The sequence below is a fragment of the Azolla caroliniana genome, unplaced genomic scaffold, assembly GCF_043228905.1.
Source record: "Azolla caroliniana isolate FFs.n. ecotype wild unplaced genomic scaffold, voAzoCaro1.0.p SCAF_1, whole genome shotgun sequence".
Taxonomy (NCBI): domain Eukaryota; kingdom Viridiplantae; phylum Streptophyta; class Polypodiopsida; order Salviniales; family Salviniaceae; genus Azolla; species Azolla caroliniana.
Genome location: NW_028230436.1, coordinates 32,801,129 through 32,822,128, shown reverse-complemented (window position 1 = coordinate 32,822,128; position 21,000 = coordinate 32,801,129). Strand labels below are relative to the sequence as shown.

The following is a 21,000-nucleotide window of genomic DNA, read 5'->3' as shown; positions in this document are numbered from 1 at the left end:
ACCATTTTTCTGTTGATTATTTGTGACTCATGCCATGGATAACCAATCCAATTTGTGTGATCATTGGGTGAAACCACGCATATGATTGTTCACATTTGATCGAAATTGATGTGGTTGCCATCTTAATATGAAAGAGGACAATCCAATATGATGCATGTGACTTCACTAGTTACATTTCTTTGAAACCTCAACACTGCCAATTGTGATGACAAAGTGAGTATTTTAATGCAAAAGATAATTACATGACACGAGGTTCTATTTCACAATCGTAACATTGGAATGCATGCAAGTGCCAAGTGTCTCTCACATTATTCATCATTTTGAAAATGTTTTGAAACGATCCAAAAAATTACACACATGCAACAATCGGTGTGATCTCATATCCATTGTTGTGGCGTGAGTTTGACCACTTAATGTTGAGACCTATATTCAGAGGTGCCTTGTTTTTGTTGAATAATCAATTATTGGGCCAAAAGTAAGGACGCATTATGTCAACAAATGTCTGAGAATTATCCTCCAACCTTTTTTTATTTATTTTAAAAAAGATACACCTTAGTAAATTACTTGAGCAATGTACATATAGAAAACAGAGGGAGACATTTCATCTCACCTCTATTGTAATACAAAACCTAATACCAACATCTGATGATACAGATGATATCACAATAGGAACAAATGGAACACCATCTACAAGCTATGCAATAAAAAAGGAGGAATGGAATAATTCCACTTCATACCAGGAGACGTATCTGAAAACAAGTGAAGCCCTCGCCACCGTTTCTTAAAGTCCACTTGACGTTGCCTTTGAGCATCAGTTGTACCCTGCAAATCATCATATTGTCCACGTATGGTGTGGACAAATAACCACCAGAATTCAATAAGCATATTATTGAGATGTATGTGAGCATTGTTAAAAACAACATCGCATCTCGTTTTCCATATTGTCCACAGCGCTAGTGACGTAACAGTACGCCAAATAACCAGATTTTCAGTTCTAAACCGAGGAATAACAGATGGAAATGAAGTGAGATAGATGTACCCATTGGAAAAGTAAAAAACATGAGAAGCATGCATACGTTCGTAATTCATAACATCTCCATGAAGGACACCCCATAATACTGCACCCCACGAGAAAGTAGAACGAGCATAGTGGTTTCTTAGTAATAAAAACAACTTACTCCAGAATTGCTTGATTTTGGGACACATCCAAAACAAATGCAAAATAGATTCCGTAGATTCACCACAATGCATTCCACAAGCATATTGCTGATTTTGCCTCAACCAATCACCAACAGGAAGAGCATAATGTATCAACAACCACCGAAAACAAATAACTTTTTTCGGCAACTGCATACTCCACAACCATTTCCAAAATTTTGTAAGTTGTAGTTCATTCACATTATTTGCAATCCAATGCTTCATGGCAGCCGGGCATTTATACTTTGATTGCAATAATAAATTTCTACCTAACTTAACTGAATACTGAAAGAACTCTAAGTGTTTACCATTTCCATTAGCATTCGGTTTTTTCCATTGATAATCAGCTGGATCCCAATCCAAATTATAAAGCGGCTTTTTTTGAAAAACCCACAACGAACAACACCGTAAGCATTCTTGAAATGGTGGATCCAAGAGCCATTTTTTTCCCGATCTTGCAACTACTCGAATCGCTGAAACATTGGCGGATATCCACACATCTGATTCAGAAAATACATGCCACAACCTACCATCATCATCCACATTAAAGTATATTACATCACCCATAGTGTTAGTTACTTTAGCTCCTAAAATCACTTTTAGAGGAGAGAAATAACCAAACCAAATCTGATTGCTAGAGGGGGACCATGAAGCCATAAATTGTCCCAACGCCACTTGCATATTATCGCACATAATAGCACTTCCTCGAACTGAAGGCCTCGACAAAGGTTGTAACTGTTGATTCATAACATAGCATCCCCATGCTATTGATGCATCCATAGAAGCCCAATTCAACCGAGGACGGCTACCAAGCAGAAAACCCCTTGAATCTGAAAAGAGAAAGTTCCAGATCAAGGGTTGTCTCAACAAGTCATCCGTTGTCGAAGGTACCTTCCGAATTAGAAACTTTTTGACAGCTGACCAACTTGTGAGAATTCCATTAAAAACCCTATCTTCTAATAAGGTTGTTTTAAACAAATGAAAATTCTGAATAAAACCCCATCTTAAAGATGGTTGCCACTTTCCTCCTATTGATGGGCACATAGTAGACAACCTATGCATCATCAAACGACTCCAAACACCTTGCATTGGCAACATAGCTCTGCACACAAATTTAGAAAGCAAAGCCTTACACTGTGCATCTGGATCTACCAGCCCCATCCCACCATTTTGTCGTGGAGCAATCAATACTGCCCAAGCTACTTTAGGCCTTTTACCTTGACCTGTTTTCCCTCCCCAAATGTAGTTACGAATGAGGCGTTGCACCTGTAAAATACATGATCTAGCAAACAATGTAGTTGAAGCAACATACCAAATAGTCGCTAACAACACTTGGTTAGCTACAAGTATACGACCTGCAAGTGACAGGTTAACCGAATCCCAAAGCAACAATTTTCTTCTTAATTTTACAAGTAGAGGAGCAACTAACATATCTGCAGTAACATGAAGTCCCACTTGACAGCCTAAGTAACGAGTAGTGGTTCCATTAGGAACCCACTTGAATTCCTGCGAAGGCATCCAATTAGGCAAGGAATTTTGTGACACCCAAAAGCCAAGAGATTTATGCCAATTTATCTTTGCTCCAGAGGCCAAACAAAATTCCTCCACTACTTCTTGCAATTTACTTAATTTTTCATCATTACCTTGAACATAAATTGCAGTATCATCTGCAAATTCTGCATCCAACATTTGTTGTTGCGTGGCAGGCAAAGGCAAACCCTTCAAAGCAACTTGAGAGGAGTTTAAATACATTGAGAATGTTTCCATAACTAGCAAAAACAGGAATGGGGCCAATGGACAACCTTGACGAACCGAACGCGAGATAGAAAATTTTCTAGTTTGCCCACCGGCGACCAACACTGAACTAAAGGCCTCACGATACAAGGAAGCTACAGCCCTAATCCACTGCGCAGGAAAACCTAATCTCAATAATGAACCTTCCATGAAGTCCCAATCAACTCTATCATATGCCTTCTCAAAATCTAATAAAAGTACCGCTAGATCTTCTTTAGTTTTCATTGCCATCCCTGTTAATTCCCAAAACAAAAAAATATTGTCAAAAATACTACGTTCTTGCATAAATCCCGTCTGTGAGTCATGCACAATCTCTGAAAGAAAAGGTTGTAATCTCAAAGCCAATAACTTAGCATAGATTTTGTAAATTGTATTCAATAAAGTAATGGGCCACCAACCCTTCACCTCATCCGTAACAACCTCACCTTTCGGAATGAGGCATATTAATCCCTCTTTCCACTTTTGTGGCATAATACCTGTATTGAACATTTCTTGAAATGCTGCCAATAGATCTTCGGCAATCAAGTCCCAATATGTAATGAAAAAATCTCTTCCCATTCCATCTACTCCCGGGGACACATCTGGCCCAACACCTTTAATAGCTTGTAATATTTCAAAGGATGAAAATGGACGAAGAAGCTGAAGAGATATCCGAGATGTTACCTTAACCACAGTAACAACCCATACTTTTTGGCGCATTTGTTGAGTTTCAACACTTGGAGTATCTGCTGATAACAACGACTCATAATAAGTGGCAACAATGTTACTCATTTCATCTTTATCCATAGTAACTGTACCATCAGATCTTTTCAATTGTACAATCTGAATTTTATTTCTTTTAGGCGTAACATGTTGGAAAAAGAATTTTGACATGGTGTCTCCTTTTGTACACCATCTTGCTGCAGATGCATGAAGAAAAAATTGAGCACGTTTTTGCTGCAGAAAAGAAATAAGCATCATAACATTCTGTAATTCACAATGAATATATTGAGAATGAGGCTGTTTTTCTTGCAAAATTTGAAGAGAAGCCAAACCTCTCTTAGCATTCAACAATTTTCTAGTGTAGCTACTTTGTTTTAACTTAACTTGTTGTATAAAGAAGTTGGAAACTGCGAGAAGAGCATTCTGTAATTTTTGACAATTAGAATCCCCTACAGCCATTCTCCAAATTGACAAAACTGTATTCTGCAAACTCATATCATCAACAATAAACCTTGGCACATACAATCGAGAAATAGAAGTATGGCTGTTCATACAGAATTTGAGCATAATCGGGGCATGATCTGAGAACGAAGTGCCTGATATAATACCCACATATCCTCCACGATCCCAAAAAAAAGAATCTGCATAAAACCTATCTATTCTCGACAGATTAAGAGCAATACTTCTTCGATTGGAACGTGAGTATAACAAGGAATCGGGCATGCGAGAGAAGGTTGGAATATGCCACAAATCAGTAACTTCATATTTGAAAATTAACTTTTCCCACTCACGCAATTCTAAACCCGATATAGTAGTAGAAGATCCACCTAATCTATCACTAGGGCTTTCAATCATGTTCCAATCACCACACATGCACCAATGTTGTGCCACAGGAAGATCTTGCAATAACTTATTCCACAAACGAATTCTTCCAGTAACAGAATTCGGAGCATATACATTCAAAAAACCAATCAATTTTCCGGAGATAAGAATAAGCATATATTGAACTCTACCACCAAACAATACTCCTTTAGCTTGTACATTAGACTGCCATTGCATTTTAAGTGCGATACAAAGGCCACCTTGAGTACCAGATGGTCCAAAAGCCGGAACCCATTCATAAATCCAATTACCACGTAGTAAATTTCTATTCGATGCTATCCTTTGTGAATTAAGATGGTGTTCTTGAAAGCATAGCATATCAAGTTGACCTATTGAAGGTAAAGATAATTCTTGATTCAAGTAACATCTTACTCTATTACAACGACTCGTACCTAACCCTTGAAGGTTCCAAGATAAAATATTAAAATAATACATATCAAGATTGAGATGGAGAAGACCTCTTATCAGTCAAAACCACTTGTCTCTCCTTTTGAGATGAAGTTACTGCTCTTGTTATTCTTTTTTCCACACGGAAATCCTTGACTAACACACGATGGTCTTTATATACCCTATTTTTGCTATTCCCAAGCGCTTCTATAGTATCCTTTGCAGATGCAAAAACATACGGTGATTGCCCCACCCCTGTCTGCAAAACATCTGAATATGATCGAGCATTTACCTTTGCATCATTATGTTGAAACGATGTTATCATTTTCTGAACTGACGCCTTAACTTTCGTCGGATCTTGTTCTAGCATTGAGTCAATGACTGGAACAATTTCCAAAGAGGAAATGGAAACCGGCATAACTACATCTTTTTGCAAAGCGTCCATACTACATTCAGGCAACACTAAGGGAGGAGGAATGGCTGGAATGATCTCCAAAGATGGAGCAGAAATCGACATTCCTAAATCTTGCCTCAACGTGTCCATACTACCTTCCGATAGTGCAAATTGAGGGACATTGGAACAACTCATATCAACACCTTTTCCCTTACCCACTTTATCTAACAATATATCAAAACCCTTTACTTGTTGAGTTTCATGAGGCACCAGTGAAGTGACCACATTATTATTTTGCTTATGCATAGCTACAATAGGCTTCCCATGGACAATCAAACAATCTTTTGCTAAATGACCAATTTTTTTACAAGAAAAACATTGGTTGGGCAACCCAAAGTAAAGCACTTTCTGAATTTTTTGAAACATATTACCTTGCAGTTTTGGAAGGCGAATCCAATTAGGTAACACTACATCTTTCTTGCAAAGTAACTTGACCGACGGAGCTCCTCCTTTTTCTACAATATCCTTGAATGTAGATGAGTTAACATGTAAAACTCTACCTATTGCTGCCCCAATTTTGTGAAGAACCTCCCTCCACTCCTTGTCTAAACCTGGAAAAACAGCAGTACACGTAAAGTATCCCGTTGCCTCCACCTGTAGGGCTGCCGTATCAAAACCATGGGTCCATGGGAAAAAAAGAACCCATGCACCTGAGATTTCTACCGAGTGGATGGAAAGGATATTGCAAACGGAAGAATGATCTTCAAACTCCAATTGATAGCAACCTCGGCCCATCAATTGAATATCAGTTATCTTATCCAATTTTTCCTTTAAGGCTGCCTGGAGAAGATGACGAAGATCCCCTCTACTCGGTCGTTTTCCCAGGACTTGGGCAACAACAGAGCACCGCTCCAATCGTTTAACTTCATTGAGAACAGTGAGCTCATCTTCCGGTGCCAATTGGACATCTATAGTACCGTCAATCGTAGGAGAAGCAGGGGCCGATTCGCTGGATCGCTCCTTGGGCATTGACGAAGACGGTGTATACATCGACTCTCTTCTAGTCCTGAGTTTGTAAGACTCCCTACTTCCTAATTAATCGTTCTCTCTTCTCTTCCAAATATTTCTCCTTACTTTTCCCCAATCACCACCACCACTAATTTCATCTGCTTCGATGGATACAAAGTTAATATAGGCAGAAATCAAACCTGTTGGTAGAGATGTTGTAGCGCAGCAGAACGAATTTGTAGCCCAGTGGTTGCTTCCCTTCCTCTGTTGTGGCGGCCGTGAAGCTCAGACATAGGGGAGGGTCACCGAATATGGTCGCTGGGTCTGATGCAGAGGGATATTGCTTTCCTTCCTCAAGAACCTATTAGAGAACAACTTCCACATTTAGTGTTTATCCTCCAACCTTTTTGTGACCAATCAAGTTTTTACCAAACTCATGATGCTTATGGCAAGAAAGAATTATTGTTGTAAGTCATCCCCTACAAGGCAATGACAACCCTCTCATAGACTGGGAAAGTTTGTCTAGGCATACAATGGAGATTTGGTCAAATCTTTTCATTCGTTCTACATCAAGATAGATGAACTCTTTGCCCTGTCGAAGGGGAAGAAATTCCAATATTGGAATAGGATCCACGCATTGGTTCTATTAAATATCAAACAGTATCGAAACACCACCATTTATCGAGGCTTCCATTCGCAACTCTTAACACTTTTCCTTTTTACCTCCTAGCATCGGGGTAAGTGTCAAACTCTATACGTCATCTTACCACTTAGCAAAAGCCTATGCTTTTAATAAACAGTCGCAACACCCCGATATATGCAACATTCCTAATCCTTCAATTTGAGAGCACCCCTTCTCCTGAAGTTACAAGTTCATTTTGCCAACTTCCTTTGATCTTTTAATGAAAGTCCAATCTCATATAAAAAAACCTTAGATATTCTTCATTTAGGAGAGGTTTCTTAGAATGCAAGAGTATGTAAAGGTCGAATTAGTAAGTAGAAGATGCATCTCTTCTTTTTAGTGATGGAACAACATTATGTTATAAAATGATTGAAGAGTTTAGATCACTCCCCATGTAAGCCGTCTTGTTATACAAATGGAGTACGAAGAATAATTAAATGTCAATTGATTTGTTATGTGGTGGGTGTGGCAAGCAACCCATCCCACAAGGAAGTTATGGTAGTATCAAGTATTTTACGCATTTGTTGAGTGTCTATGCTAGCCTTTAGGTTATTGTACCATGGATAATTTTTTGCATATATTAGATATCGCGTCAAGTATCGTTCACATGTTTTCATGTAGTTAATATTCTCTTATAGGTTCATGAAAACCATGATACTTTCACGTTGTGGACAAACACATTATTACCTTACTATTGACACATTGTCATGACATATTTATGGTTTCATTAGAGGCATTGATAATGTACATATTAGGTTGTTTTATTTTAAAAATCAAGTAGTCTCCATAGAGTTCATCCATGCATATTAAGGAGCCAACTTGTCTCCATAGAGTCTATCCACCTTCGAAGAGTCAATCAAAAGCATTTTCGTGTTAACAGGTTGACTAAATGGATTAAAACAAAGAGGGAATTTCAATTGACAATTGAATAGATTCAACGAGGTTAGAGAGAGAGAGAGGGAGGGAAATTAACATCTTCTAAGACCAAAATTGGCCCATGAGACAAAAGATTACAAAAAAAACGAGACGTGCAACCAATCATCGTAAATAAAATAAAATAAAACATAAAGAAGGTTTCACCTACCGATGTGTTGGTTGAAGGTGTCTCATGGTATGTGCCATTTTCCTCTTTGTTATATTAAGGACATGACATCATTCATGAGAGTGTTGACGTCAACATGACTTCACAATTGACTAACTTTGGTCCACCCTATTAAAGTTCATGTCAGCCCATGGTTGCAATGCATCAAGGAGTGTTATCAAATGACTACTTGCTTGACCACTTCACTGATCTCTCCTTGATATTCACTAAGTATATTATATAACATTTAGCAATCGTTTCCATACCAATCCAATGCATGATTTTTCCTTCTTACTAATCTAAACCGAGTCTTAACACTCTCCACAATTGATCATTGCCAATTTCATCTATGAGATTGTAGCAATGTTGGTTAACGACCACAACTAGAGGAGTAATGAAAATGGTCATATAACATTTAATAAAGAGCAATTGAGAGATTGACAAGGAAGCACTCATGGTCCTTATCCAAATTATGAATTTTTTATTTTATTTTATTAGCTCATAAGGATTGTGGCATATTAGAGGCTACATAAAACCGATCAAAATGATTTCATGTTTTGATGCCATATCCGTTGAAGAGATCATTCGTCATCACAAGTGATGGTTTGTATATGCAATGGCCATTCACCGTATGTGGCTTGGCTTGGCTGAGTTGTGATGAGATGAAGGAGTATATTAAGTCTACTGTAGCATACAAAGTCAATGCATTACGTGTATACTTGTCGGGGGTAAAATCGTGGTCATTAAGAGGATTCGAACCCGGGACAAGAGAGTTTTAAAGGAGAATTTCTTGTACTATGGCCATAGCATAGACACTAGTAAGCTCATGAAAACCCAATGAAATTTGATTCTTGTATGTACATACTATGGCCACCAATGCATAACCATAGATAGCAGTAGTAGCTCTCATGAAAACCCAGCCCAAACTCAACCTCAACCACATCATCATCTCCTCATTCTCTCATAAGAGGAGAGAAAAAAGTATCATTACCCAAAAGCCTCAGAGAACCAGAACAGAACCCGAACCCGAACCCGAACCAGGACCAGAACATGCAGAGAAAGCAGCAGATGAAGCAGGGAGACAGAAGCGAACGATCAAATTTGACAGAAGAAAGAAGACAAAGAAGAAGGTAACCAGAGAAAGGAACGTCTTTTTTGAGGTATGGGCTCCTTCTTTTCTCTGCAACTCCCCCCCCCCCCCCCCCCCCCCCTTTCTTCCTCTCTCTTTATTGCCGTGTGCCTTTTTTCCTTTGATTTTGCCTTCGGATTTTTCCTTTCGTAAAATATTCTTCTGCTTCTTCATTCTCATCATCTTGTAATCTCTGCGCTTTCCGATATTGCCTTTTTTTGTTTTTTTTCGCTCCTCCACCCTGGTTTACGAAGTCGACTCTACAGGTTTGCAACAAAGAGTAAAAACTGTAGAACTCCCACACAGCTTCCTTTTTTTCCAGCTCCTGTTTCTTTATAATTGAAAACTCATTTTTTCAATTATTTGCAGCTACTTCATTTTTGTTTCTTTATATTTCTTATTTAACCAGGTTTCCTTTCGCAATCCTGCAACCTGAATCCTGAAAAGTCTCAATAATGCTAGATAAAAATTGCAACACGAGTCTTGAATGCTGCTCCATCGTACCCAATCATTCTTTTGTATTTTTTACAACTTATATCCTATTCTTTTTTTTTATTATCGTGGGCTCCAAGTCTTATTTATATCAGCACTGTTTTTCTTCTTCTTATGCATTATTTGGCTTTAGATCTCATTCATATAGTCTTTATTCTGTTTTTGCAGCTCACACATTTGGCTTTGTGGATATATAGTGTCAAGTTCCATCACTTGTTGGACTACTCAGACTAGTCTAGATAATAAGTTTTTTCATTCAGTTGATGCAGTGTACTCGTAGCTGCCTATGGCAGCCCAATTATGTCACAGAGAAGCTTTAATTGCAAACTTACAGAAGACATCTGGTGCTGCACATCACCAGATTTAGAAAGAATCAGTCTGGCTATGTTTATTGCAAACTTATAGAAGAAAATCTGGTTATGGAATATGGAATACCCAGATAAAGAATCTACATTTAGTAGGTTAAGAAGCAAGTGTTATTCTCCAAAACAGAGGAAGTATCTCTTTTAATATAAAGAGTTTTCTATAAAGAAGGGAGTAATGATTTCTGGAGGAGGTGGAGTGCCTTCAGCAGGAACCATTCCAAAAGCTGCAGAATGGAAATTCTCACAAGTTTTTGGTGAAAGAATGGCAGGAGAGGAAGTTCAAGATGGTAAGAAATGGTGTATGCTTTCTTTCTGTGTGCAGTTGTGACTAAAAAAACATGGAAATAAAAAAGTAAGAGAGATCTAGGCCGTTTGTATTGAAAATCTCATAATAGACAGATGATAATGAAAACGAACAGTAACTTGATTTATGTACTGCATATGGATGAATCTAGAATATGAGTTAAATAGCTAGAATTGACATTACTTTTGGGAAGATTGTTGACTGGTCCACTGCGGTATATGCTGACCATTATATTTACGACAGTGTCTCATCTAAAGTGAAGATTTATTTTTTAATTGAAGAAAAATGCAACATTTATATTTATATATGCTGTTTATACGTCACCATTTGAATCTTATGTTTTCAGAGGTTAATCATGCAACATATGCTTAGCCCTAAACTCTAAAATCGTTATTCAGATGTGTTGATGTCTGAAGGTTAGGCATACATGTGACACTTATACAATACTGAATCTCTCTAAATATGTGAAATAAATTTAACAAACAGAATATAACAAACGGGGTGAGATAATCCTAACATCCATTTTACAAGAATGTATACATATATTGCTTACACATACCACAACATAACAAATGAGATGGTATGTACACATACAGACACAGCATAACAAATGGGATGGATGGTATGTACACATACAGACACAAGATAACAAATGAGATGGACAAACTTTTATCTTACAAGTTTGGAAATCTCTGTGCAATCTAACAGACTTCAGTGGAAGATATTTTCTATAGAACATCTCGTAGGGGCTGCCAATAGCAATTGCGATGTTCCATTGATGGTCTGCATACTCTGTCAGATGGGAGAGTGATTAGCAATCCACAATTGTTATGAAATAAAAATGGAAGTAATTTTAGTTGGAAGATGTTTTGGTTTGTGTTTACAACCTGTGTATGTTTACACTTGTTCTTTGATATTATGGGTGTAAAGTTAGTCACATGGAGTGGCGTTCATCTGTTGATTTCTGCGTGGACCTTGTGTGTAGTTCCTTAATTTGGGTGGGAATTGAGAAGGATATATACTGGGCCTGCAAAAGACAATGAACTAGAGGATAAGGATCCAGATTAATTAAAATGATTGCAAACAAGCGTGAGTGACTGCCTTTGATACAATAATATGTAGTTGTCATGGCTTAATGAAAGGTTTCTGTTAAGGATAACTATAGCATTACAAGAGTGTCAAGTAGTGAGGCTGCAAAATACTGATGTAAAGATGTTGCATCTGTATGAAATGAGGAAGAAAGAAAATATAAATTGTTGATTTTCTGAGTGGTTTCTAGTTTTACAGGAATCCTCAAGCTCTTTTGATGGTGGCCTTTATTTTTTGTTGTTGCTAGCTTCCCTATGCAGGCTGTCTGCCACCACTCTTGTTCTTTCTCAATGATAGAGCCTTTGGTGCCTTCATACTATAAAAAAATAAATTGTTGTTTTTTTGAACTTTCAGCTTTTCTTCTGCATTTTATTTTTATGGTTGTGTGACTCTTTGTGCACATACTTGCTTGCAGTGGATATCATATCTGCCATTGAATTTGACAAGACAGGGGATCATCTGGCAACTGGAGATCGAGGTGGTCGTGTTGTCCTTTTTCAAAGATCAGATGGGAAAGATGTAAATTCCAAATCTTTGGATCAATCTATTGCGATTATGTACAATCACTACTGACTGTGTGCTAATTTCTTCATGATCTAATCATGGCATTTCTCATGTGTGCTATGCAGTTACGGTCTCGGAAAGAACTTGAGCGGGCAGATTTGTCAAACACAAAACATCCAGAGTATCATTATAAAACCGAATTTCAAAGTCATGAACCCGAGGTTGTGTTTAGAACCCCAAGAGTTACATAGATTTTGTATTCATGTGAATGAAAATGAGTGCAACTTTGACAGAACCACTATAACTCTTTTGCTGTTTCTTAAGATTAGCAACGTTTTCCTGCAAAGGTCATGGTTATTTCCCTGCAATACTGTTATGCTTTTGATTTTGTCATTACCTTTAATATTTATGCTTTTATGAGTTGCTTGGGTTTGATCTCGTCTTTCTAATCAAGGAGCCTAACATGGGTCACAAGGGATGGGGAGAGTTGTGCAATATTATTCCATCAATGTTCAGTTACCAAGATGAAATATGAACTGTCATTGGAGACTGTTCTGGTACAACAGGGTATGGGTGATCATGGTGAAATGGTCCATCCCTTTTTGCTGTATTTAACTGTTTTCTGACTTTTTTTTTGCTATACTCTGGCATATCTCTAGATTTTCATCATCACATCAGGCATATAAACCATAGTGAATTGAACTGATGTCCTGGCATGAAGGATAGCCACTGTTTGTCTGTCTCTGTAGATTTTGTGAATGCCTTTCCCAGCCCACTTGTTCCTTATTGGAAGTCGCACCTGTCTCCAATCTCATTCCACTTGATCATGGAGCTAGTAGACACCAAAGCAAAATATGTGCCTGTTAATTGACTGCCTGTGTGTATATCCCCCTGTGCTGTCAAGGAATGCACATGCTACGACAAAGCTCAAACAACTGTTAATGTGCTTATGTCAATTAAAGCAGATGACAAGTCATTCTCTTTATTTTGTTGTTTTCTCTGCCATAATCCTGATGATCTATATCCATGACATCATTCATTCTAAATTGAAATATGGTCTGATATTTGTTGTATTGTATGCATGCTTTCATGTGCATATCCTCATGCATTGTCAAGCAATGCACATGTTACTACAAAGTTCAAACAAGCTATTGACACATAAGCTAATGTTTGTTGTGTTCTCTATTATTGTCTTTACAAAATTATGTATGACATCATTCATTTCTAAATTGAGAAATGATTGCGATATTTCCTGTATTGAATGCATGTTGACGCTCATAAATGATCTTTGAACAGAGGTAAGGTTTTCCCTCCACATATTCAGTTATTTAACTACACTCATATGCTTGCAATCTCTATTGTGCAAATATTTCCGTGTTATTCAGTTACATTTTCTTCATGTTTCCCTATTTCTGCCTAGGGAATAAACTCTATTTTCCCACACATTTAGTTTCTTTCATGCATTTTGCACATGTCTATCATTGCATGCAGAACTTTGGAGTACTTAATAAAGTAAAGCATTTACAAATAGGATCTCACCTTATTTGCAATAGGTACTAAATGTAGATCTTTGCTTGTTTGGGTAGTTTGACTATCTCAAGAGCCTAGAGATCGAGGAGAAGATAAATAAAATCAGATGGAGTCATTCAGCAAATGGTGCATTGTTTATACTCTCGACAAATGATAAAACAATCAAATTATGGAAGGTGGAATTTTGTAAGAAAGATTTTATTTGTCCTCCTTTTGTCTTTCTTTCAGACTACCATTCAACTTTCACTTGTACATTTTTATATGGTGCTGGCTCCGTGAGTCTTTATGTGTGATTCATGGTTCTTATCACTTTAAAATATAGTGACCGGGTCTGATGCTATGGTAAACTGTGTGCCTTTTGAATTGATCTTACATCAAATGGTCTTCTCAATGTTAATTGTGCCACCTTTATACTGATCCTCAAGAAATCATAATGTAGTTGTAACCTACATTTTATTGTTTTGAGAAATTAATTTGAGCATTAAAAAACTAACTTGAAGCAATACTGAAAGAAGGTTTAAACAACATTAACAGTGCATGGTCTTCTTTTAGCATATATATCCAGAGAATTAAGATGAGGGAGAGTCTCATACCCTGATTGAGAGTAATTTGATGTTTGGACAATTCTGCATACTCTTTTAATTGCAAGTCAATTTCTGGATTCACACAACTTTATGTGCCATTTTTCTCTGATTGACAGAAACTTCATTGATTACCATTGCAGGTATTAGAAAGGAAGGTCAAGAAAATGCATGAAATGAACCTTGATCCAGGTCGTTTAGAAAATGGTAGTTTAGGCAGTGGCAACCTTGTCCTAAGCCCAAATGGTCATGCATCATGGGGTATGAATAACAGTCCAGCTCGGTTAGGTGGTGCTTCTTCCATCAGTGATGTGGACGTTCCCTTCGATAAAGTAGGCTCTCTTCGTTTACCCACGGTAGTAGTACCTTTTCTGAGGCTCTGAGTGATATTTGACCATCTAAAATTTGCTCAAATATGAATAATTAATGCAAATACATACTTCAATAGATGTTTGATTGATGTTTAGGTGAATTTTGTCTACATTGCTATTCAAGCCATGATCTAATGTATTCAACAGGTCTACAGCAATGAATTAACTTACCATGCAAGGTGTAGGAGAGTTTATGCCCATGCTCATGATTATCATATAAACTCCATTTCAATCAACAGGTAGATTTTGGATGCACTTTCTTTGGTTTCAGTTAAAATTTCAATATTATATGATGTATAAGACAGTATATAATTGTACTAGATAGATAGATACATATTTTTAGCGTCCTAGAGAGGCCAATATTGACCCATAGGACCTAAGTACAAAAGTTATCTTGATGTGTGTCTCCTTCCTAAGAAGGGATATTCATACTTTGAAGCATGAAGTCTCGATGTGTGAATAAGGCGTACACATATGAGCTCAACCTTCTAGGCATTCTCTTTAGTGTGATACTGATGTCATAATTAAATGGAAATATTCTTAACAGCCATGTGCTTGGCTACTGGGTTCACAGTTCAGAAGCTAGCATCTAAGTATCCTTTTGTGCCAGTTTCTTTGTAAAGCTTAGAATTTTGAATAACTTGATATATGCTAAATATAAAGAGTAGAGAGAACATGTGTTTTCCTTGGATAATTGCCAATGAATCAGTTAGCATAGGTGACAGGTGTAAACATTTGGCATATGATACATTTCCATGCACAATGCACACATAATTCACTACTGTGCTTCACAGTTCCTATATCAAATCCATGTTTTAATCCTGATAAGCTTTTCCTGCTTGATTATTCTAATAGTGATGGTGAGACATACATTTCTGCTGATGATTTGAGAATAAATCTTTGGAACTTGGAAGTGAGTGACCAAAGCTTTAACATCATTGACATCAAGCCTACAAACATGGAGGATCTTACAGGTGTAGCCTTCTCCTCTTGATAGAGAAAATAAAAATTTAGTAAAAAGCATGCTGAGAGCTGCTTCAGTAGAAAAGAAAAGCACTTTGATTTGATCAGTCCTTTCCTATAGAATTAATTGTTTTCTGTATGACACGTGCTTCTATAATACTAGATAATGTACTTGCTTACATGGTTCGTGGAAAGTCACTCTTAGGAGAAGTTTTCGTATGGGATAGTGTATTGATTTTCTTATGAACCTCTACTTTGTCTTGGGTTTTGGTGATGCTGATAGTTATGATATAGATGCTGCATTGAATATGTTTATGGTTTGCAACTTTTGGTTGGATTTTTTGGGAAAGTTAGGTTCAGTGTTTTCTTTCTAATCTGAGGCTGCCGATGTTCTCAGCCAAATCATTACTACTGCTTTGGGAAAAACTACATTGTTGCATTGTTTGTTGCACCTGTCCACCTATCCATAGGACAGATGACAAATTGCAGTGCTGCTTCTCACAATTATCATTTTTAGTCAAATCATGCACACTTTCAGGTGTCTTCTTGTCTGAAGGATTAGGCTTTCAAGTATCTGGTTTTGTTTGTGATATGTTTACTGTTGAGTCAGGCAATAGGTTCTCATATTCTTCAGAGATATACAGCATTTAACGTCAGAAAGTTAAAAAGGATAGCATATTTTAATTCTACAAATTAAACTTCATTGAGTGTAAAATGAGTTGTCTAATTCAAACTTCGTTAAAGGCCAACAATTGTGACATCTCATTGTAAAATACCTGTTTTCTATTTGCAGAAGTCATTACATCAGCAGAATTCCATCCCATTCAATGTAACACATTAGCATACAGCACCTCCAAAGGCACGATTCGTCTTGTAGATATGCGACAGTCGGCTCTATGTGATCGACATGTGAAGTTGTAAGAAACATGTCTATAACAAGTAAATGCAATCACATGGCATTCACGCATATGGACACCCTCACATACACTCACATAAGTGCATAAGCCCTGTCTCCCTGATTGAAATGGCAAAGTTTTAATTTTGGCTCTTTATCAACAGATTTGAGGAGACAGAGACTCCTGGGACACGTTCTTTTTTCACGGAAATCATTGCATCCATTTCAGATATCAAGTTTCCTAAAGGTGGTCGGTACATCTTAAGTCGTGATTATATGACCTTAAAGGTAATATATATGTTCTCCTCCTGTTCAGCAAAGTAAAAGAAGAAGAAGTCGTGAAATTTGACTAGGCAAGGTAGGTTAGTTTTCAATTTCAACATTTTGTTCATCCATCCAAATTAGTAAAACAATATTATGTTCAAAATACAAAGTCCATTGATTTGTACATGCAATAAAATTTCCTGTGCTGGAAATGTATAGAGTGGGGTGCGTCATCTGTATGGATTATCCGAATATTGTGCCCTGAAGATTGCGAAGAGAACTTACATTGAGATTTGTTATGTGTGAATGGTCACATTGGTCTTGTGGTGGAATTCGTACGGTGTGTCAATAGTGGCAGACTCTTCGATTGTTTGATTTCAGGATTGACATAATTTTTGGGCCTTTTGGATTGTCACCCCATAGCTCATGGAGGAGAATAATTATCTAGAAACAGAACTTTTGCCATTATTTTAACTTATTCAGTATGATGATAATAAGAGTCCATTTTGATTGAATTGCATCAACAATAGTTGATGCGATTTCATACACTTCGGTAGGATTTTAATACTTTTCATATACTTCATATATTTTGTCTTGTTATCATTTGGAGTTGGTTGAAGGGGAGTAAAACTTCTACACCCCTCAATTCCATATTGTTATCTTGAGATACCATAGGTGGTAGGAACTAGGAATAAGGATGGAGATATCCAGTGACCAGAAACCCTAAGATATTTGATCTGTTGTCATCATTTTGAAAAGAGAAGATATATGGATGTCTCTTAAGAGGCTAATATAGCCGATGAAACTGAATGAGAGATTACATCTGAAAGGTTAGCCAACAAACCAGAAAAAATTGCTAGTTTAGTTGAATTTCCTATGTTACCATACATTTCTGTAAACTAAGTATATCATGGTAGATGGACCAAAATTTCTTCCTATGGAAGATTGCAAACAGAGGGCAACAAACGTGGAGAGGTCTCTGAAGCAAGCAAAACACATTTGGTGTTGGGTGACAATATTACAATGAGATGCTAATGTAATGATATGCTATCAGTGAAAAGGTTAAGGAAAAGTGTACTCTACCACTACAACTACTCAAGAGATGAATACAAAACCCCATCTCCATTCCATACCATCAAACATAGTTATCGTAGATATAGCTCAATTCCTTAGGTTCCTGACTGCCACGTGTCATTTGTCCTTATTTATGGCTCTGGCCCAAGTTCTAGGATAATTACTTTCCCAAATATCCTGCCCCTAAACCAATAAAATTAGCCTTTACGGTTGGTCCTTATGGTAATGCCTGCAACAGATAATAGCCTTCGTTTGTAGATAAGAAAGGTGATGGAACTGTGTTTGAGATGGATGTGGCCTACATGCATGATAAATTACTATTGCATGATCTATTGTGAGCCCATTCATATGTTATGGTGAAGGCCCTACATTTGTAGCCCTTGATTGGCCTGTAGCATGGGAGGGAGGGTTGATGGTGTTAAAGAAGGTTGTGATGGTTCTTTGTCAATGAGGTTTTTTTGGCTATACTGTTGTCTTTGAACAACTTTTCTCCATGTCTCTAGAGTTCTAACAAGAACATTTCCAATCTTTCCAAAAGTACAGTAGTATCCCCTTTTTGTAAAAACCAGTACAAAAGGTAACATACTATTCGTCGGATTCCAAATCAGGATGACACAGTTTGAAAAATCATAGAAGTTGTGATTTATTCCCCAGTTTTTAGTGCATAGTGGACTAACTATAAATTCTATTATTCACACGAAAGACAAATAAGGCAAACATTCTCGAGTGCTGGATTTGTGTGCAAATTCCAACCACAAGTTCATATAATGAATTAATGGGTGTTATTCTAATTGTTGCAAGAATTCACTTAAATTTCAATCTGTCAAACTGTATTTCATGCAATGCTAAATTTTGGTATTATTTCTAGGTTGTTAAGTGGTATCCTTATGGTGGCAGCTATTGCAAAGAGTGTTATGTGCTAAGATTTGGATCTGTTAAACTATTTTTCATGTGATGATATCATTTGGTATCATTACTTGGTTACCGTGATATTTCTTATCATGAAAGTTATTATTAGGAAAGAGTGGATCAAGATGTAACTTTTCGAATTTTGTTGTGTTGAAATCTGAGAAGTATGACCAATGTATTACGTTTTTCGGTGATACAGCTTTGGGACATAAACATGGAGTCATCACCAATTGCAACATATAAAGTACATGATCATCTTCGTCCAAAGGTGCATACGCTCATGTGGGCATAAAGTTTTCTTAGAAGTTGTCTGCTGTGAAATATCTTTTCTCTGTTTTCTGTAGAGGGAAATCATCATCCATAGTATTTCATTAAGAGTATCAATCTTGGGGATGATAATGAGATGTCCTGAGTTTAGTATTTAGACTGTCATTTTGTTTGGTATGATGTCCATAGATAACCATGTAAAATATGTTTCATATCTAAAGCTCAGATTGGATTAACCGTTTTAGGGAATTGTCAATAGCCTGTCATTGAAAAATTTTAGTTTCTGGTTTTTGTCATCATTACGTTTGATCTCACATGTGGCATTAAAAATTTACAATCTCCTTTGATTCCATAACTGGGAACTGATCTCCTATTACTAGTTTGTTACTTGCTGCAATCAGTGCCTAAGGTACTAACTAGTACTTAAGGGCTCTTCACTAGGTTTGGTTTCCTGGAATGACAAGATCAAACAGTATTAAAATCAATTCTCAAGTATACGTGTATGTGATTTTGAGCTTGCATATTTGAGTTTATACGCTAGATGAACAAACTCATTTCCAATTTTTGTTGCAGCTATGTGATTTATATGAAAATGACTCCATTTTTGACAAATTTGACTGCTGTCCAAGTGGTGATGGACTTCGTGTAGCGACAGGATCATATAGGTTACAAATCTTCCCTCTCTTACCCCTTCGAAAATGAATCAATCAAGGGTTGTGAAGTGACACTGTCTTTAATGCTGCAGTAACCTTTTTCGTGTCTTTGGACTTGTATCTGGTAGCGATGAGGCTACTACATTGGAATCTAGTAAACACCCTACCAAGTGAGTGAGATCTGTCCTCCGTCTCATTTTCCATGTGGAGATTTTACATCTTATTAAGACATCTTGGTTTTCTTGTTGGAAGGCGGTTTTTACAAACACCAGCAAAAGCTTCCAGAAGTTTGACAAGTTTTGGGCGGCGAGGCAAAAAAGGTACACTTTCCACAATTTTTAAAAATGTGAAGTATATACCATCAATAATTGACTCATCTGGCTTGAGCCCATTGTCTCAAAGCTATAAGCCTTATTGTCTCCTGATATTAGAAATTATAATTGACCCATTCCATCATGACGAAGTGCTTTAAGTGTTCATAAGGTGAGCAATTAATATGCACTGTGTGCATGCATATTGTGAATGCATGTAATATACATCTGTATGTATACATGTTTCAACAAGTAAATTGTAAGGGCAATGCTTTTACATATTAGTGTGAGTTTAATGTCTTCTTCATTCTCAATTCTTAAGAGAGAGCAAAAGAATTTTTTTATGAATTAATTACGTGATAAAACATTTCATATGAATTTGGTTATGTGTAAGCCAGCTGGTGATAGTTCTGCTGGAGATGCTAACATGGGCGATCTTGATTTCAAAGCCAAGCTTTTACATCTGGCTTGGCATCCAAACTCAAACCTAATAGCTTGTGCCGCATTGAACAGTTTGTACATGTACTATGCATAGAGAACTCTATATAACCCTGATCCATTGCAAAAGGGGTATCATGAGCGCAAAAAAATATCTTCTCTTTTTCTCAGCTTTGATTATAGAAAAGGAAAGCTTTTGTAGCATTGTGGTTGTTGCTTCGATAGTGTTATATACCCAAGGCTAAGAAAGATTAGCCAAAGGATGTATATGTTCTCCCAGAAAAGCAACATGAAAAAGTTAATTTATTCTATAGCAGTAGTAGAGATGAACTCGGATTTTTACTCAGCTCCTATCAAATTTGCCTGAGGGATGCTGTATTTTATACCTTTATATGACCTTGGCATTATTTCTGAATGATATGCATTACTCTTTTAAAATGATGATTATATATGGAGAGCAGCAAGCATTTTATAAAAAGGAAATGATATTGGAAAATTGGGTCATATTTGGGGGGCTTGGTGTCTGCCTCCTGAAGAATTATTAGTTAAGATAACAATCAACAAGTTTTATTCAGCATTGAGTTGTCTTTTACAATTGAGTAAGAAGGGTTTAGGGTTTAGGGTTAGATGTTGATGAAATTAGATGTCTATGTTTTGGTGTCTTATGGCAAAATCGCAATGTCACAAGTTCATGATTTTAATGTTTGATAACCCAAGTTGGTATAATGATTTTG

At 37.0% G+C, this 21,000-nt stretch overlaps 2 protein-coding genes across 8 annotated transcripts; one reads left to right on the top strand and one right to left on the bottom strand.

Moving 5' to 3' along the window:
• Window positions 1–585: 585 nt before the first annotated feature.
• LOC147869861 (uncharacterized) lies at window positions 586–6,659 on the bottom strand. 4 transcript variants are annotated; one of them, XM_087334040.1, is made up of 3 exons: window positions 5,788–6,659; window positions 1,179–1,697; window positions 762–822 (listed from the first exon to the last, which is right to left on the bottom strand). In XM_087334040.1, the coding sequence occupies exons 1-3, from the start codon at window positions 6,404–6,406 to the stop codon at window positions 812–814; spliced, it is 1,149 nt and encodes a 382-aa protein (XP_087190166.1). In that variant the 5' UTR covers window positions 6,407–6,659; the 3' UTR covers window positions 762–811. The 4 variants fall into 4 exon arrangements, with proteins under 4 accessions (XP_087190150.1, XP_087190158.1, XP_087190166.1 ...); XM_087334047.1 differs by having other exon boundaries at window positions 765–822; window positions 1,506–1,697; XM_087334024.1 differs by having other exon boundaries at window positions 586–1,697.
• A 2,511-nt stretch (window positions 6,660–9,170) lies between these two features.
• Window positions 9,171–20,705, top strand: LOC147869860 (serine/threonine protein phosphatase 2A 55 kDa regulatory subunit B beta isoform-like). 4 transcript variants are annotated; one of them, XM_087334005.1, is made up of 15 exons: window positions 9,171–9,287; window positions 9,917–10,400; window positions 11,922–12,025; window positions 12,136–12,231; window positions 13,597–13,716; window positions 14,265–14,477; window positions 14,640–14,731; window positions 15,348–15,466; window positions 16,249–16,372; window positions 16,515–16,638; window positions 18,797–18,865; window positions 19,438–19,529; window positions 19,610–19,687; window positions 19,770–19,837; window positions 20,227–20,705. In XM_087334005.1, the coding sequence occupies exons 2-15, from the start codon at window positions 10,289–10,291 to the stop codon at window positions 20,361–20,363; spliced, it is 1,548 nt and encodes a 515-aa protein (XP_087190131.1). In that variant the 5' UTR covers window positions 9,171–9,287; window positions 9,917–10,288; the 3' UTR covers window positions 20,364–20,705. The 4 variants fall into 4 exon arrangements, with proteins under 4 accessions (XP_087190131.1, XP_087190114.1, XP_087190122.1 ...); XM_087333988.1 differs by having other exon boundaries at window positions 14,265–14,480; XM_087333996.1 differs by having other exon boundaries at window positions 9,172–9,257; window positions 14,265–14,480.
• Window positions 20,706–21,000: the final 295 nt, after the last annotated feature.

Bases quoted from the DNA above. Each gene is read 5' to 3' on its own strand.
- LOC147869860 (XM_087333988.1), top strand. From the start codon at position 10,289: ATGATTTCTGGAGGAGGTGGAGTGCCTTCAGCAGGAACCATTCCAAAA. The intron at 12,232-13,596 runs GTTGTGTTTAGA...TTGTTTGGGTAG, and splicing joins TTCAAAGTCATGAACCCGAG to TTTGACTATCTCAAGAGCCT. The intron at 19,530-19,609 runs GTTACAAATCTT...TTAATGCTGCAG, and splicing joins GTAGCGACAGGATCATATAG to TAACCTTTTTCGTGTCTTTG.
- LOC147869861 (XM_087334024.1), bottom strand. From the start codon at position 6,406: ATGTATACACCGTCTTCGTCAATGCCCAAGGAGCGATCCAGCGAATCG. The intron at 1,698-5,787 runs GTAATATGTTTC...TTTCTGAATCAG, and splicing joins TCGCCTTCCAAAACTGCAAG to ATGTGTGGATATCCGCCAAT.